At 35.0% G+C, this 17,041-nt stretch overlaps 1 protein-coding gene across 3 annotated transcripts in view; it reads left to right on the top strand.

Annotated features, from left to right (window-relative positions):
* The window catches only part of HBS1L (HBS1 like translational GTPase), an 85,427-nt gene that overhangs the window by 10,892 nt on the left and 57,494 nt on the right, over window positions 1-17,041 (top strand). Inside the window, exons 3-5 of one of the 3 annotated variants that reach the window (XM_028508583.2) lie at window positions 2,143-2,268; window positions 8,530-8,724; window positions 9,895-15,665. In XM_028508583.2, the coding sequence (XP_028364384.1) occupies window positions 2,143-2,268; window positions 8,530-8,724; window positions 9,895-11,366 (1,793 nt within the window). In that variant the 3' untranslated portion in view covers window positions 11,367-15,665. The other 2 variants (XM_028508582.2, XM_036024750.1) reach the window with 2 other exon arrangements.

Genomic DNA, 17,041 nt, shown 5'->3' with positions numbered 1-17,041 from the left:
CGACTTCTGGCTTTTACCAAAACTAAAGTCACCTTTGAAAGGGGAGAGATCTCAGGCTATCAGTGGAATTCAGGAAAATACAACAGGGTAGCTGATGGCAATTGGAAGAACTGTGTGAGGTCCCAAGGTGCCTACTTTGAAGGGGACTGAGGTGTCATTGTCCTGTGTACAGTGCTTCTTATATCTTGTATCTCCTTCAATAAATGTTTCTCTTTTTCACGTTGTATGTCTGGATACCTTCTGGACAGACCTTGTATGGTGTAATGAGTAGTGTTGTAAAGGCAAAATGTTTATAGATCTTAGAGAAACAAACAGTAAGCACACACAAGTACAAAACACATGGACAAACTGACCCAAAGAAAGAATGTGGGGCTATCTGGTATTACAATATAATTACAATTATAGTCTAGTCTAGTCTAGTCTGCAGTTGGTGTTATTGGACTTTGTGCCTGCTGCTGTTATGCAGTGATGCAAAACATTGAAGTATGGAGGCGGGAATCTTATAAACCAAAGCAGCTTGAATGTTATACCCTCATTATTCCCCTTTTAGTCATTTGGCATGAGCTCATTTAAGGAAATGTGCACTATAGCGGAATAGATTGAATTCTCTTACCTGCTTTTTAATTCTCTTATTTTGTTCTTGTATAAGGTGTCTTCCACCTCTCCAGTTTTTCTGATAATCTTACTTCCTTGTTAGAAGTACTCCAGTCTTCAACAGTTACTTCGTCTTTTGTGCTCTTGCAGCACTTGTTATCTGTACAATTAGCTGGCTTTTAAAATATGTCATTACTTTTTTTTTTGCGTGCCTTCCTGCTAATCTGTGAGACTGATTTATATTACAAATAGATAGCAATTATGCTATGGTGTTCTGAGTATAGGTTTTACACATAAGTCATAGTATTGTCTATTGTCTACATATTCACTATCTTTAAATTTTGAATGTAGGTGGTTTTCCTTATTTTCATAGTGACTTCCTGAAAACATGCACAGAAGTCAAGTGTGGGAATGCTAAGCAATAAACTTATATGTCACATGTTCTTCCAGAAAGCTAAATAGTATAAAACCCCTAATAACACCTCACCTTTAGGATACCGTATTGATATTTCTATCCTTCTTAACTTATTCTTTAATATTATTCCTTCACAATTGAACTCAGTCTCCAAGAATTGAGTCAAGTGGGCATCGAGTCCAGGCGGAGAAGTTGATGCTTTGGGCATGCTTGGTGATTTTCTTCTGTGCACACTTGTGCTTGTATATGATACTCAGGCATACATTGATACTTTGATATTTTGTCTTTCCTCCTTTTAATGAAATATATAATACCCAATTACATATTGAATGATAGCATTGTACCAGTATGAGTGATTACACTGGGCCAGTAGTACAGAGTAGCAGAGTGGTGTCGGAAAGTCAAAGTTAGATGTAAGACATTAGTATACAGTATCAGTGTATGATTGAAAGTATGAGATGTTCAAAAGTTAGGACCTATGATTTTAGTCAACTCTTGGGTTCAGGCAAATTAGCAATTCTTGGAAATTGGAAGCCTAGTCTGTTTTTAGTATTTTTTTAATTACCCCAATAAGCAAGTTTGATACGAGATTTGGAATGTTTGTACTAAAGAAGAGAAAATTTTAAGGAAGATAGAATAGTAGGCAAATGAGATATTAGGAAAGGTAGTTTTGAAAACTGTAGAAAAAGTAGGCTCAGAGGAATGGTTTTGGAGACAGGAGGAAAGAAGAAAGATGATTATAAGAGGCTAATAAGTAGTTAGGACAGTTGGCTCCGAGCAGGGGTGTACAACCTTTTGGCATCTCTGGGCCAAACTGGAAGAAGAAGAGTTGTTTTGAGCCACACATTAAATACACAAACACTAACAAAAACTGATGAGAAAAAGGTTTTAAGTAAATTTACGATTTTGTGTTGGGCTACTTTCACAGCCATGCTGGGCCATGGAGTTTGACAACCCTCAGAGTATGATATGTTTTGTCTTTGTTTTGATCCATTATTTTAGAATGTAGATAAATGGCTATAGGTAGTAGATAAGAATACCTAATTTTTACATTTACTTTTATTGCAAAGTTATTGAGAAATGGCTGTACAAAGCATTCCTTAATCATTTTCTTCCATCATTTTATATTCCAGCTGCTCAGTTTATTTATTCACGACGAGACAAACCTGGTGTTGAGCCTGTAGATGAATGTGATTATGAAGACCTGAAGGAATCCTCCAATTATCTTTTAAACCATCAGCTAAGTGGATTTGATCAAGGTAAAGTAAAAATAGTCGGTATTTCTTGTATAATGATTAATAATGAGTATACCAGAATTTACCAGTTTCATTGTGATTGTTCATGATAGTGATTGTGGGTAGTAAAGGTACAAATACACCTTGTATTTTTAAAGAAATTTACATTTTATTAAGTACATTATGTGTAGAGTATATGATTAACTGTATATTGGAAAGTTGGCTAGACTTCTGGCAAAGCTGGAGGTGTAGGTAGATACACCATGCCTCCTTACACAACCAACAGAAGGACAACAACCAATTTAAAAACATAAACAACTGAACTGCCAGAAAATCAAACAGTATGGAAGCCTGCCCAACCAAGGAGTTAAAGAAGAAATATTCATCCAGACTGGTAGGAGAGGCAGAGACGGGCATCGGGGATGGAAAGGACGTGCAGCAAGGCAGTGGCTGACAGGTGGGTGGTCCCACATTTGTGTGTAGATAAACTGGAAGGAACAACTGGGGAGCAAGACAGACTGTGCAACCCAGGGTTCTAGTACAGAAAAATAAAGCCTTAAAACCTCTGGCTGTAAAACTCTGTGGGGGTTGTGCTGGTGGGAGAAACTCCCAGTATCACAGGAGAGTCCATTGGAGGGACCCACAGGGTCTCAGAACGTATATAAACCAACCCGCCCAGAAATCAGTAACAGAAGGGCCCAGTTCACTTCAGGATAGCAGGGGCAGTTACTGAAATAAGGGGCATGAGCTGAGGAAGCAGGATTGTTTCCTTTTGGACTCCTCCCCCACATACAGTGCCACAACACAGCTACATGGATTGCCCTGTCCTGGTGAATACATAAGGCTCCTCCCCTTACAACATAACAGGGCCCCTGAGACAAAGAAATAAGGACTAAATGAAAGAGCACATCAAAGCTCCAGAAAAAATAGAACTAAGCGATGAAGACATACCCAACCTATTAGATGCAGAGTTCAAAACACTGGTAATCAGGATGCTCACAGATATGGTTGAGTATGGTTGCAAAATAGAGGAAGAAGTGAAATCTTTGCAAAGTGAAATAAAGGAAAATACACAGGGAACCAACAGTGAAGGGGAGGAAACTGGGACTCAAATCTATGATTTACAACAAAAGGAAGAAATAAACATTCAACCAGAAGAGAATGAAGAAACAAGAATTCCAAAAAAAATGAGGAAAAGCTTAGAAACCTCCAGGACAACTTTAAACACTCCAACATCTGAATCATAGGGATACCAGAAGGAGAAGAGGAAAAGCAAGAAATGGAAAATTGATTTGAAAAAATAATGAAGGAGAACTTCCCTAATCTGGCAAAGAAACAGACTTCCAGGAAGTCCAGGAAGCTCAGAGAGTCCCAAAGAAGTTGCACCCAGGAAAGCACACACCTAGGCACATCATAATTACATTACCCAAGATGAAAGATAAAGAGAGAATCATAAAAGCAGCAAGAGAAAAGGAGACAGTTACCTTCAAAGGAATTCCCATAAGGCTATCAGCTGGTTTCTCAAAAGAAACCTTACAGGCAAGAAAGAACTGGAAAGAAGTATTCAAAGTTGTAGAAGGCAAGGACCCACATCCAAGATTACTCCACCCAACAGCGCTATCATTTAGAATGGAAGGGCAGATAAAGTGCTTCCCAGATAAGGTCAAGTTAAAGGAGTTCATCCTCACCAAGCCCTTATTATAGGAAATGTTAAAGGGACTTATCTAAGAAAAAAATGAAAAATGTGAAGAGTAAAATGACAACAAACTCACTACTATCAACAACTGAACCTAAAAAAACAAAAACAGAAACAAAAATGAACTAAGTGAACAGCGAGAACAGAAACAGATTCACAGAAACGAAGATCCCATGGAGGGGTTATCAGTGGGGAGGGGGAGGGAGGAGAATGGGGGAAAAGGTACAGGGAATAAGCAGCATAAATGGTAGGTACAAAATAGACAGGAGAGGTTAAGAGTAGTAAGGGAAGCGGAGAAGCCAGAGAACTTATATGTACGACCCATGGACAGGAACTAAGGGCAGGGGATGCTGGTGGGAGGAGGGTGTTACAGGGTAGAGGGGGATAAAGGGGAGACAAAAAAGTTGGGTCAACTGTAATAGCATAAATCAGTAAAATATGCTTAAAAAAAGAAAATTGATTGTATGGCTATTTAGTAGCTGGAACTTTTTTATTGAAATCCTCATCTGATCTTAGGAGACAGACTTTTGTTGTCTTTTAATAATATTTATTGTTTTGTATGCTCTATGTAGAGCTTATGGTTAGATTAGAGAAGTTCATTTCCTTATAAAACATTAGGTTCCAGAAGGCTGTTTTTTTATTTTTTTCTCTTTTAAAATATTTTAGGTCCAAAGTAACACTATACAAGTGCCCTGATGGGTCATATCCATGTAAATTAAGTTTCAAGATAGAACTTGGGAATGGTAACAATATTCGTTCTGAGTTTGATTCTTCCAGTTCTTAAACATTTTAATAGAGATATTTGTGTTTTGGCTTTGGTCTTTTATACGTAAATTTCAAACATGACATAGTTTCAAACATATTACTCAAGCCTTAGATAGGTACACAGTGGAACAGAGCTGAAATGGCCAGGCATCATGGTGAAACCATCTCTTGGTAGTGAACAGGGTTGAGCTGATTTCCTTTCTCTAGAGTATGACTTTGTTCTAAAATGTTGGTAAATTGAAAGTTGGTAACAATTATTTGGAAAATAAAAAGGAAATTTAAGAATCTGAGAGCTGATCATTTAATATATCAGTGAAATATATATTATTTGCTAACCAAACCAAGAAAAATGCAGAGAAAGCACAAATAAATGAAATCAGAAAGGGAAACATTATGATGGTGATGTCACTGAGTGATAGAATTAAAAAAATTTCTTTATCAATTGCAAATACATTTAATAATTTGGATAAAAGTTTGTAGAGAAGCTGCTATATATACTCTTAATAGTATTTGGTTGTGCATTTGAAGAAAATGTTATAGTTGTCATTTTGGAGTGATAGGGTGGGAATAGAGTAGAAGTCTTATACTTCCACTATGCCTCAGAACCTTTGAGAAGGTATGAAATAAAGTTATGTTTGAGAAAGAAAGTTAATCATTCCCATCTGACAATTAATTGCATGATAATAATAATGATGGTAGCTAACTTTTACTAAATGCTTTCCTGGTACTCTTCTAAATGTTCAGGTATTAATATGTTTAATCTTCACAGCAACCTTATGAGGTAGCCCAGTTAATTGTCCTCATATTAGAGGTGAGGAAAATGAGACACATTGTACCAGCTAGTAAGTGGCATTAGGGTATGAATCAAGATAGTCTGAGTTCATATTTCTACTCCTTATGTATGTGTAGAAAATAGTTGCTACAGTTAATTAGAGGGGGCCCTGATGCTAGCTATACTAAATATTCTGTTCCAGTTTCAATAATTCATGTATTTATGAAATAGATATGGCATAATTTTTCAAGTATGTATTATTAGTCTAAAATTAATGTTGGACTCAAGCAAGGGAAAATTACTCAAATGTTTGAGAAATTTATTTTTAATACAGTTTTGCCCCACTAAATAACAGGTTACGTTCTGAGAAACATGTTAGGTGATTTCATTGGTGTGCGAACATCATAGAATGCACTTACACAAACCTAGATAGTACAGCCTGCTGTACACCCAGTCTGCATGTATGCCTATTGCCCTTAGCCTGCAAGCCTTTTAGCACGTTACTGTGTAAAACACGAGATAAAAAAAAAGTGAAGACTCAGTAAATGAGATACGAGGCTGCTGCCTGTGTAACATGGCATACTGTTTTATAGCAAACATTTTTTATAAGTAGAAAGAGTACACCCTGCAGCAGCAATTTTCAACCTTTTTCATCTCATGGCACACATAAACTAATTACTAAAATTCTGCGGCACAACAAAAATATGGATTTTGCTGATCTGACAAAAAGAGTATAATTTTGAACCGTTCACACCATACAGTTACTGTAGTCGGTCGTTGTCCTTTCTTTTATTTGATAATCAAGGTGAAAAGGGCGCAGTTTCCCTGATGAAATTGCCAGGTATTGCATGGTTGGCACAGTGGTTGAAAATTGCTACTCTAAAGTAATGATAAAACATATATTAAATACATAAGCCAGTAACAGTCATTTATTATCATTACCAAGTATCGTGCAGTGCACTTTGTTATTTGTGCTGTACCGTTATACGACTGGTAGCTCAGTAGGTTTTTTTACACCAGCAATACCACAAACAAGTGAGTTTGCATTGCTCACAGGGGTCCAACCTTTTGGCGTCTCTGGGCCACAGTGGAAGAAGAGTTGTCTCGGGCCACACATTAAATACATTGTGACACATAATCAAAAAAAGTCTCATAATGTTTTAAGTACATTTACAATTTTGTGTTGTGTCACATTCATAGCTATCCTGGGCTGCATGTAGCCCACGGGGCCATGGATTGGACATCCTTGCATTGGACATTAAGATGATGATGTCACTAAATGATAGAAATTTTTCTGCTCCATTATACTCTCTTGGGACCACCGTGGTGTAATGGTTCATTATTGACCAAAATGTCATCATGTGGCGCATGCCTAATTAAAAAGAAAGCAATGGAAAAAGTGTGAAGTACTCTTTTTATTTTTAACAAAGGTAGGGTATTGGCAGTACATTCCTGTTCAACATGTAAGCATATAAAATGCAATATAAGTTGCATTTTGTGGAATGGTTTTATGGGGTAGGGAGTCTATACACCTCAGTTCTGTTTAAAGCTTCTCAGTAGTGTTTGATTGAATTTTTAAAGAACGTGGTTATTGTCATTGTAGGGTGTAATTCCATGATATTCAATCATATCTGTGAATTAGAATTTGCCTGATATATCTAGGTTATAGAGTTATTTTGAGGACTACAAAATATATAAACTATTTTGAAAACTGTCAAATGCTGTACAAATAAAATTAATATATTCATCCATTTTTATTCAGTAGTGACCTCTACCAGGTCCTGTTTTAGGATCCAGAGATATAATTCTCATGGAATTTACATCATTAATGAATATTATTAGCATTAATTACTTTTTAAAAGTAATTAATGTGGTCATCAGAAAATAAAAATTTTTAAAAGATTAGAGTTTCAGATTTAAAATATTTATTTTTTAAATGAATGTCCATTTTCTTAATCTATTGGACTTCCTTATTTTTATGACATTTTAATATTAGCTTATCTTGCCCATTTTAAAAGAGTTATTCAGTGTAATTTTAGTTGGCTGGGGAAAACTGAAGCTAGCCTAGAGGAAAATTTAAAGTAATAATGATTTAATAAATTTTAAGAAATATACTTAGTGATTGACTGGTTTCCATAACATCTAGAAATACTTTCACACCTACCCTTCCCTTTGTACACATGTATAAAGTCAGTGCAAACATCATCATCATTGACAATAGATACTAATATATGAGGGGGAGATCCCCCAAAACCAGAATTATCTTGTGGAGGGTGGGACCCTTGTAGTACAGGCTTTCCCCTCTCGGTGAGTGTTCTAGGAACCCACCTGTACCAGTGGGTGCTTTTGCAGGAGGCTGCATTCAGCTTCAGTGATTTTTTTTGAAGACTCAGCACATTTGCCCATTTCATGATGGGTGATTTACAAGCACATCTGCCTGTACTGCTCCGAGTGTTCAGCAGCAGTCTTTTGACCATGGCATGACCCTCATGTGCCACCTCCCCTGTTCACCTGATCTTGCCCTGAGTGACTTTATTTCCCTGGATAAAAAAAGCCCTTAAAGAGAAAGGTTTTGCTGATGTGGAAGAGGTGAAACAAAAAAATGGCAGAAGCACTAAAAGGCATCAAAATTGGGAAGTTCAAAAACTGTTTTGAGCAGTGGAAAAAAGGTCTCAATAGGTGTATTGCATTTAATGGAGAGCACTTTGAAGATGACTGAAGTTTAAACATGTTAGAATAAATACACAATTTTTTATAAATATATTCTGGGTTTTTTGGAGGGGTTCCCCCATGTATACAGTTTACATTTTTTTTCAAGCATTAGTCAGTGTTATTTAGGAGACATTTATTATAGTTATTTCTTGATTAATGAAATTATTCCTTTGGTAAAGGAAGATAGGTATGTTGTGGATAAAAATATAAATAAGTTGTGGAGGAAAAAGGAGAGTTGAACATCCTATTATAGTTTCAAATTCTTCTTTCAGTTTTGAAGATTCAGGTTTTTTTCATGACACCATTTTGTCTAGCTTTTCATTCTTGTTGTCTATTCTAGCTCGTCTTTATTCATGCCTTGATCACATGAGAGAGGTATTTGGAGATGCTGTGCCAGAAGACATACTGATTGAAGCAGTTCTGAAGAATGAGTTTAATGTGGAGAAGGCTTTGTCAATGGTTCTGGAACAAGATAAAATGCAGAAGTTGAAGGTCAACAGTGAGGGAGCAATACCTACAGGGAAGATAGCAAAAGGTATGCTTTTACTTGTTCTTTTAGTTGTTTTACAGTAATGCTTTAAAAGAGACTTTTAAAGGAAATGGGCAGAAAATTTTGCATGTTACAATAACTCTAGATTATCATCAATTGATTTTCTGGTTTGCAAAGTTTTAAGCTGAGTGCCATGTTCCCTCTGTCAAAGCCTGTTGCCCCCCCCCCCCACCCCCCTGCTTGTTTTCATAAGTAACAGGATATAGGGGAAATAGAATCCTATTAAAAACAATAAAAGACACTTTTGCTTTTTGTTACTAGCTTAGAGAGCTTCTAAATTACTGTTGTTTTTTAACTCTAAGGGGTAAGGTGATGGAAATTAATAGTCCAACAATGTCAAGAAATCCCTTTATGTGTATAGTACTTATACATGTGATTTAGTTTTATTTATATATTGTAAGTATCATAATTATACTACTCTTGCATTTTATAGCCAAATGTTTAATTTTCAGTTTGTAGAATTTGGGGTTAAATTTGGGATTTAGTTGACATCGGTATGAGATCTGTTAGTAGGAACCTGAGGACTTGTTAACTGGGTTGATATTTCCTGTAAACTGAAGACTAGATTTTTGCCAAAAGTTACATGCAGTCTGCTACCATGAAGTAAGGGTGGTTTTTATTTTCTATTATAATTTAAAAAAATTTGAGGGGGATGTACCTTTAACTGACCAATGTGAGAATGGGTTTGTAATTTGTCATCAGTAGTTTATCCCAGATCATTGTAGAAATTAAATTATAGGGTGGTGTTTGCTTGTTTTTAATACATTAAGAGTACAGAAATTAAACTTAGTTTAGTTTTTAGACATTTTGACTTTGAGACAATCCTGACTATAATTGAAGTCTGTTAAAGCCTTACATTAAAAATTTTGTGGAAATTAGAACACTGATTAACTTGGTACTTACATTTGTACATATCAGTGAACAAAGTAGAAAGGTCACTTCAGATGGTTAAAGGAAGGTAATATTCTGTTATTACTGATTTTTAGACTATTCACTTTTTATGAAATAATGACTAAGTATCACTTTATTCATGTCATAATCAAAGAAACATTTAGTAATTAAATGCCTCATTTCATGTTTCCTTTTGGTTGCTGTGACTGTCTTCTGCATGTGTGAACCTATTCATCTGAAAATTAATGGCTCTTGTAAGGTAAGGAGTCTTATTATCTTACTCTGAAGTTTCAGCTGATGATGTTCAAAGCTCTTGCCCTCAGTCTGCAAACCGTTTGGATTGCAGTAGCAAAGCATTTGATTTTTCTGGTCCAGTAGCAAAATGTGGATTGTATCGTAATTCCTCAATTGTACCAAGTCACTTTTTACTTCATAAAAAAAAGAAACTTGACAGGCTCAAAAGTAAAAAGAAACTAGAATCATGTAAGTTAACAAAAGAGCTGTCACTAGCTGAACTAATTGATGATATGCCAAGAGATTCTTGTAAAAATCAGTCATCGGTCAGATTATCATCCACAGATAATCTGGAAAGTCTAATTTCAAAGAGTCTAGATGCTGATTTGTTAAGTCCTCGTGCATCTGAATGTGTTTCCAAAGATGACTCCATGTTCAAAGTAATACCAGATTTAAAATCCTCAGTGATAAAGAAAATAACACTAAATTACTCTTTATTTACTCAAAATGATTCACTACCTGATTTGCAAAATATTTCAGTACAAAGCAGTTCAGAAAGTTTAAATAATCCTTTGCTCTTAACTAGCTCACTGGAAAATATGGCTCTTGATAATTTAAATGATCATAAAATGACTGAAATTGGAAATGTTTCTTCAATTGAACAAAGTGCAAAGAATTGCATTTTTAAAAATGACAATTTTCAGTTTTCTCAATGTGGAAGTCCATCTCTAGCTGAACTGTGTCAGGACCACAAAGAAAACAATTCAAGTCAATGCTGTTCTTTATCTGATCTTTGTAACCAGCCATCGGCCAGTTTCTCCGATCTAAGTTTGGGATCCTTTCCCCTATCACAACTAGCAAATCGGTGCCAGTCTTCAACCGGAGTATCAGAATTAACAGGATCTCTGTCATCTTTGGCGTTTCGCAAAACTTCTCCTACAAGAGACTTTGAGAATTTGTCACTTTCTGATTTGATTGCAGAAACGATTGATATAGATAATTCTCAGATTAAGAAAGATTCCTTTAAGCTCGGTTTATCTGAAATGAGGTCACCTGAAATAGATTCAAATATTGATCTTAGCATTCTTATAAAAACCCCAGATTTTGTTTTAAAACCTGTAGTAGACCAATCAATTGCTCCAACTCCAGGAACTCAGGTTCTGAGTTCGAAGCTAGGGAAAAATTCTATGTCTGTTAAAGATAATAAGAAAAACAATAAAGGCCCTCAGGCTAGGAAACCACCTTTTTCTTTGTCTTGGACCAAGGCCCTTGCCGCTAGACCTTCAGCTTTTGCTTCAACACTGTGTCTTCGTTACCCATTGAAAGGCTGCAAGCGTCGCACCCTTGACCTTTATAAGACTTTTCTTTATAGTAGACAAGTCAAAGACATAAAAGACAAAGAAATAAGTCCTCTTATAGCAATAACACCATTTGACTTCAAATCAGCATCTCCTGATGACATCGTAAAAGCTAATCAAAAGAAAGTTTTTACTAGAGAATAGTAACAAAAGGAAAACTTGATAACTTATAGAACTTTTTATTTTACAGTGATTTAAAGTCTTTATGGGATGACTTTATATCATGGATTTAAGTTGTGATTTTTATATTAAAATAGTCTTAAATCAGTTGATAACTTTAGTCGATACATATTTTTGCACTGAAATTTCAGTTTTACTCTATCTTTTTTAGTGATAACTGGCTTTATTTAAGTTGATAGCCTGTAATGGGTGTATGTTTACAAATTGCATATGAAAACTTGATATTGTGAAATCAAACCTCAGAGACAGTATTTTTGTTTCAAGTATCGACATTTTTTACAATGAGACATTATTTTTTGTGCTTTGTACTTAAATGAAATGCTACTACTTAGGATTATTATAGTTTAGTGATGAAGATTTTTTTAAATCACTAAACATAAGCAAGCATAGCTGAGACATAATTACATTTTAAAATATCGATATGATCCCTAGTTTCATTAATTTTCTGTAGGTGACTCCTAAAATTTTCTATTGGAAAAATCTTTACATTCCTGACTTTGAAGAATACTGTGGAGGTTGTTGAAATACATTTTTGATGATAATAAAATGAAAATCCTTTAAGGGACCATGTAAATATTGAGGTTGGATTAATACAGAAATTATTTTTATACATTTTCAAAAACATTTTTCCTAAATGCATACTTTAAAATAAATTTATAGAAAGTGTTTTCAAGTCTGGTTGCATGTTCTTTGAATAGATAATTTTATCATACCTCTTTTTTACTGTAAGTAACGAAATGTGGACTTTTCCTCTTTGCTCCTGACAGCTGTGCGCTACAATCTAAGTTTCAGCAGTGGCAGACTGAGGAAGCACTCTTCTGGTCTGTAGAACCAGTGTGTTTCTTCATACTAGCAGTCAGAATTGTTGGGGGAGTTTTTCAGATACTGTGGCTTCCCCTGAGACGTGGTCACCCAGTGTTTGAGGGTGGCGTTTGGGAATGTGTGTTTTCACAGTAATCCCAGTGGGATTTGGATGTGTTACTTCTATTGGAGAGCTACTGCCTTAGAGAAAGAAATCAGTAGAATGGAAGGAATTGCTAATTCTTAGAATATTATTTGACCAACTTGAATTTATAATTTATATTTTTGTAGTAATCAGGAATACCAAAAAGTTACTAAATAGAAATTATGGTCTTTATGTAAGAGGAAGTTGATATTATAGTGTTTCTTGGAGGAAAAAGATAGTATTTAAAATATTATTTTTTAATGAAAAGAGAAATAGCAGGCCTTTTACCAGTAAAAAAATATATTTCTCTGGCAGCTACTTCACTATACTTTTGATAAACTTTTTTTGTATTTGTATTTTCTATTTATTTGCAGAATGACATTCCAGTCTTTTATATTATATTCACTGTTTTGAGGGGAAAGCCTAAGCCAGCATTTTGTCTTTATTGTTTTTGACCAGATACTTTTCTTAATGATGTCTTCAGGTTTTATTTTTAATTGAATATTTCAGTGCCATTCATACTGGTGCTTAGGTCACATAAATCACATATTTTATGATTGATTTTGAAGTTTGAATTACTTCAGCTGTTGATTTTGTTTTTCTAGATAAAACATCTTAGTTATTTTGAACTTTTAGTATATGACTCATACCTAGATTTATATATAGGCAGTCTCCAGCTTAGAAGTGAATTGTGTTCTAAGAGTTTGTTTGTAACTGACAATAATTCCTGATAGAGTAAGTGCTACATATGTGGTCCACTTTGCATGTGAATCCACAAATGCTTCCCTAACCCATACTGAAGTTGAACTGTATCATATCTGCCTTTCAACAAATCAATTTTCAAGTGGAAACACAATGCTTTTTAAGCCACATAGTAGATCTTGCAGCATGAGCTAAATCTCCGTTTGCTGGCTGGTTAGGATTATAACTACCATTTATGAAATTATTTTAAGGGGAAAAGTCTTATATTACAGGATGATAGGGAAGGCAATGACTTTTAAATGTCTCCCTATTCTTTTCCTGTCATGGCTACTGGTCTGTCAGGCATGTACATGGTATGCACTTGCCCTGCTGACGAAGGAAGTGTCACAATCTTGTGATTCAGAGGGCGGAATTAAGAGGAACCCCTGCCCCTTCCACCCCTGGCCTTGAGTCCTTGGAAAAGGGACAAGTGGCTGCTTATTCCTGGATATTCTTGTAGTGAAACGCTTGTTCTCAGTGCACATTCTGTACCAGCTGCTGCTCCCACCACTGTCTTTGGGAGCTCAGATATGCTAAGTGTTTTTGGTTTATTTTCCAGTGCAAATACCAAATTTGAGGTGCAAAGCCATTTTTATTTGCATTATGATCAAGTGCATTAATATTTTACCTTAGGAATAGAAATAATACTGTAATTACATTCTAAATGATATAAAATAAAAAAATTTTAAATTACCATTTTACTCTTAATTTTTTTGTTATTTTTTAAAAGATCTGATGTTCATAGATGTTTTATCTTTTTGCATTCTAAAATCTTTGGTTGGCTTTTTTGGTTATGATTCTTACCATTGATTGCCAAGTACTAGTGTTTTACTTCTGTACCAAGCACTTTGCTTAACTTTTCCCTTTACATTTTACCTTTTTTTTATTTATTAGTTTTACTAAAGTGGCATTGTAACCTGTTTTTCTCCTTCTGGCTTTGAATCCTTATTTCTTGAACTTTTCCTTCACATGTTTTCTTATCATGTAAGTGGTAATAACTATTCCCAGTGTCTAATATATTTAATTTTTAGTATTCATTGGGAGGTTATGCAACTAATTGTCACACAAAAGATAAAGTTAACACAGTGCTTTTCTCTGTATGTAGAGGAAGCACTATTAGGATAAACAAGGAGGAAAATAATGGATTCTCATATGATTATTTACCTTTTAGAGTGACCCCGAATCTCTGTGTGGACCATTGCAAAGAAACAAGTACACAGTTATATATTCAGAAGAATTATGTATCAAGTTTTCTGTTTCATGTTCACACAAATAAATATTTGCTTTTAAAATGAGTTTTGTAGTAGCCTACAAAATGTTTTCTGTTACATATATAAACACAGATAATGTTGACTAGACAGGGGTTGACTGAATATCTTTATTAGTTTTTTTTATGTTATGTAAGCCCCAGTTGTATATTATAATTTTTAGGGTCTAGAAAGACTTGTCACTTTTTGAGTGTATGTGTACATTTTTATAAAAGCTGCAGCAAAATAAATGATAATTCTAAGGTTTTCTTAAATCAAGTGTGAAAACATACCACAATTTATCCATTAGGGTTTTTTATATAAGCTTGGTATTTCAGAATATATTAATAATTCATGCTGAAGGTATTGCTTTATCTTCCTATAAACAAATTAAAAAACAAACTCCTTAGTTATGTAGAATTCTTGTAGATATTTGTCATTTAGACTCTTGCTTTCAAAAAAGTAAAATTACATACATTTGTACTTTTCAGGATTCACATAGAAACACTGTTATAGGTTATGGTGAATATGAGTCATGTACTTGCAAAGATGGCAGTGGAAGTTAATAGAATTGATAAAGTGCACATTTCGGGTGTTGACATGTCTGGTTTATATTATGTAACTTAAAGGAAAGCATCATTTAGTTGCAGAAGATATACCAAGATGAACAGAGATATTCTTCACTCCAAAGGGAGGGGGTTTGAGTACTTAAGCACATGATTACATTTATTACAGTGTGGTAGACATCACATTGTACTCTTCAGAGCTGATGTCTTTGCCTTCCTGATCCAAGCGGCCACCACCTTCTGTTTCCCATCTTTAGTAGTAGTATCACCCGCTTCCAGTTGCTTAGGCTAGAAACCAAGCTAACATAATCTTTGATTTTTCTTTCGTTTACTTTTGGTAACTCATTACCAGTCCTTTTCGCTTTACAAATAAGTAAATATATGTGCATACATATACAGTTGTTTGTTACTTGTGGTGGTTATATTTTATAAAGTTATATACTAGCGAACACTGAACGAAATGTGTGAACACTGAATGTGGGACTACCGAACCATAGCTCCTACAAGAAATAGAAGGTTGGCTTCCTGTGAGATTTTTGGTCATGATATTTTTGTCAGCCAATTTAATACATAACCTTATTTTATCTACTTATTTAAAGATACTTTAATACTTTGTTTATGTATTATTGATTCATTAACACTGAACTCATGGCCAGCAACACTGTAAGTCTTGCCCAAACAAAGCTTATCTAACACATCTTTTATTTGTAAGGCACGTCACAGCTGCCTTGCTGTGGGAACACTAAATAGCACTTGAGCATTACTCTTTGGAGGCCATTTTAAACAGCAAAATTACAAACTAAAAGTCACAATGCCAAAAATGTGGCAGTAAGCAGGTCGTGGAAAGGACACTTCTGTACAGTATGAGAGCTGAAGCAAGATGGGGTGCTGCCTTATTGAACCTCAGCTGGGAATGTCACATATTTTGTTCCTCTGCACTTGTCTGTGAGTGACTCTGAGAGTGCCACAGGTGACTTTGGGGTTATAAGTTTTAGCAAGTGGGTGAATTAGCTAATTTGGAATCTGAGAATAATGAAGATTTACTGTATGTTTTTTGACTTACTACTCTGTCCTTATTATTGTATCTTCTCATAAAGCGCCTTAGCTTTGGACAAAGCTATTGAAACACCTAACTGTTTTTTTCTCAGTTTATTTCCTCCAAAACACTTTTTATACTTCCTAAAATACAGTGTTAATTTTCTGTTTCCATGTAGAAACCTTTTAAATTATTTTATAAGACCTTTTATGAACTGGTTTCTGTTTCTGTGCCCCCCTACCCAAACCCACCCAAGAACCACCCACCTGAATTTTCTCTGCTTTGCTCCTCCTTCCTCTACCATCATTTCTTCCCTTGGCCAATTGCTGTTTAGGTTGTAGTTTACTTACCACTTTACCCCTAGTCTTGTCAAAGGGAAACCTTCATATGCGTGGTATTTCACTGTATTCCTTTTAATACCACCACCCTATGTAAAAATCATATCTCCCCCATACAAGTAGTCCCTTTCCTATTGTTCCATATGGCACTTACATCATCTGCCATGGTTTGTGTACACGAAGTTGTTTGTTATCTGTTTCTTCACTGCTCCCCATTCCTTTAAAGTGATTTGTACAACGGCAAGGATTTTGTGTGTGTACCGCTGTATCCCCAGCTTAGAATATGCCCACATAAATGTAGGAAAAGATTTAAAGAAAAAAGTGAGTCCCTCCTAATACAGTTCTACAGTCTTGTTCCCCACAGGAAGTTATAAATAAATCTGTAAGCATGTTGTTTATTTTTCTAGAAACTTGCATGTTGTACATATATAAATGTACATATATATCTTTACACAAATGGGAGGATACTAGACACTTCTATATCTGTATTACTTAGAAAATTTTACAAGTCTTTCTGTTACCAGCATACAGAGATCAATCTCATTGTTTTTAAAAGCTGTATTTAAAAGCTGTGTAGAATTCCATAATGTTTGTACATTAAAAAGGCACTGTTGATAAACATTTTAAGTGTTCTTAGTTGCTATTGCTAATGACCCTAAGATAAATAACCTGCATTTCTAGAAATTGAGTTTCTAGGCCAAAAAGTGTATACTTTGAAATTTTCGATAGCTACTGCATTAATTGTCCTTAATAGAGGTAGTAGTA

This window comes from Phyllostomus discolor, chromosome 4 (assembly GCF_004126475.2).
Source record: "Phyllostomus discolor isolate MPI-MPIP mPhyDis1 chromosome 4, mPhyDis1.pri.v3, whole genome shotgun sequence".
Lineage (NCBI taxonomy): Eukaryota > Metazoa > Chordata > Mammalia > Chiroptera > Phyllostomidae > Phyllostomus > Phyllostomus discolor.
This window is presented reverse-complemented; position numbering and strand designations above follow the sequence as displayed.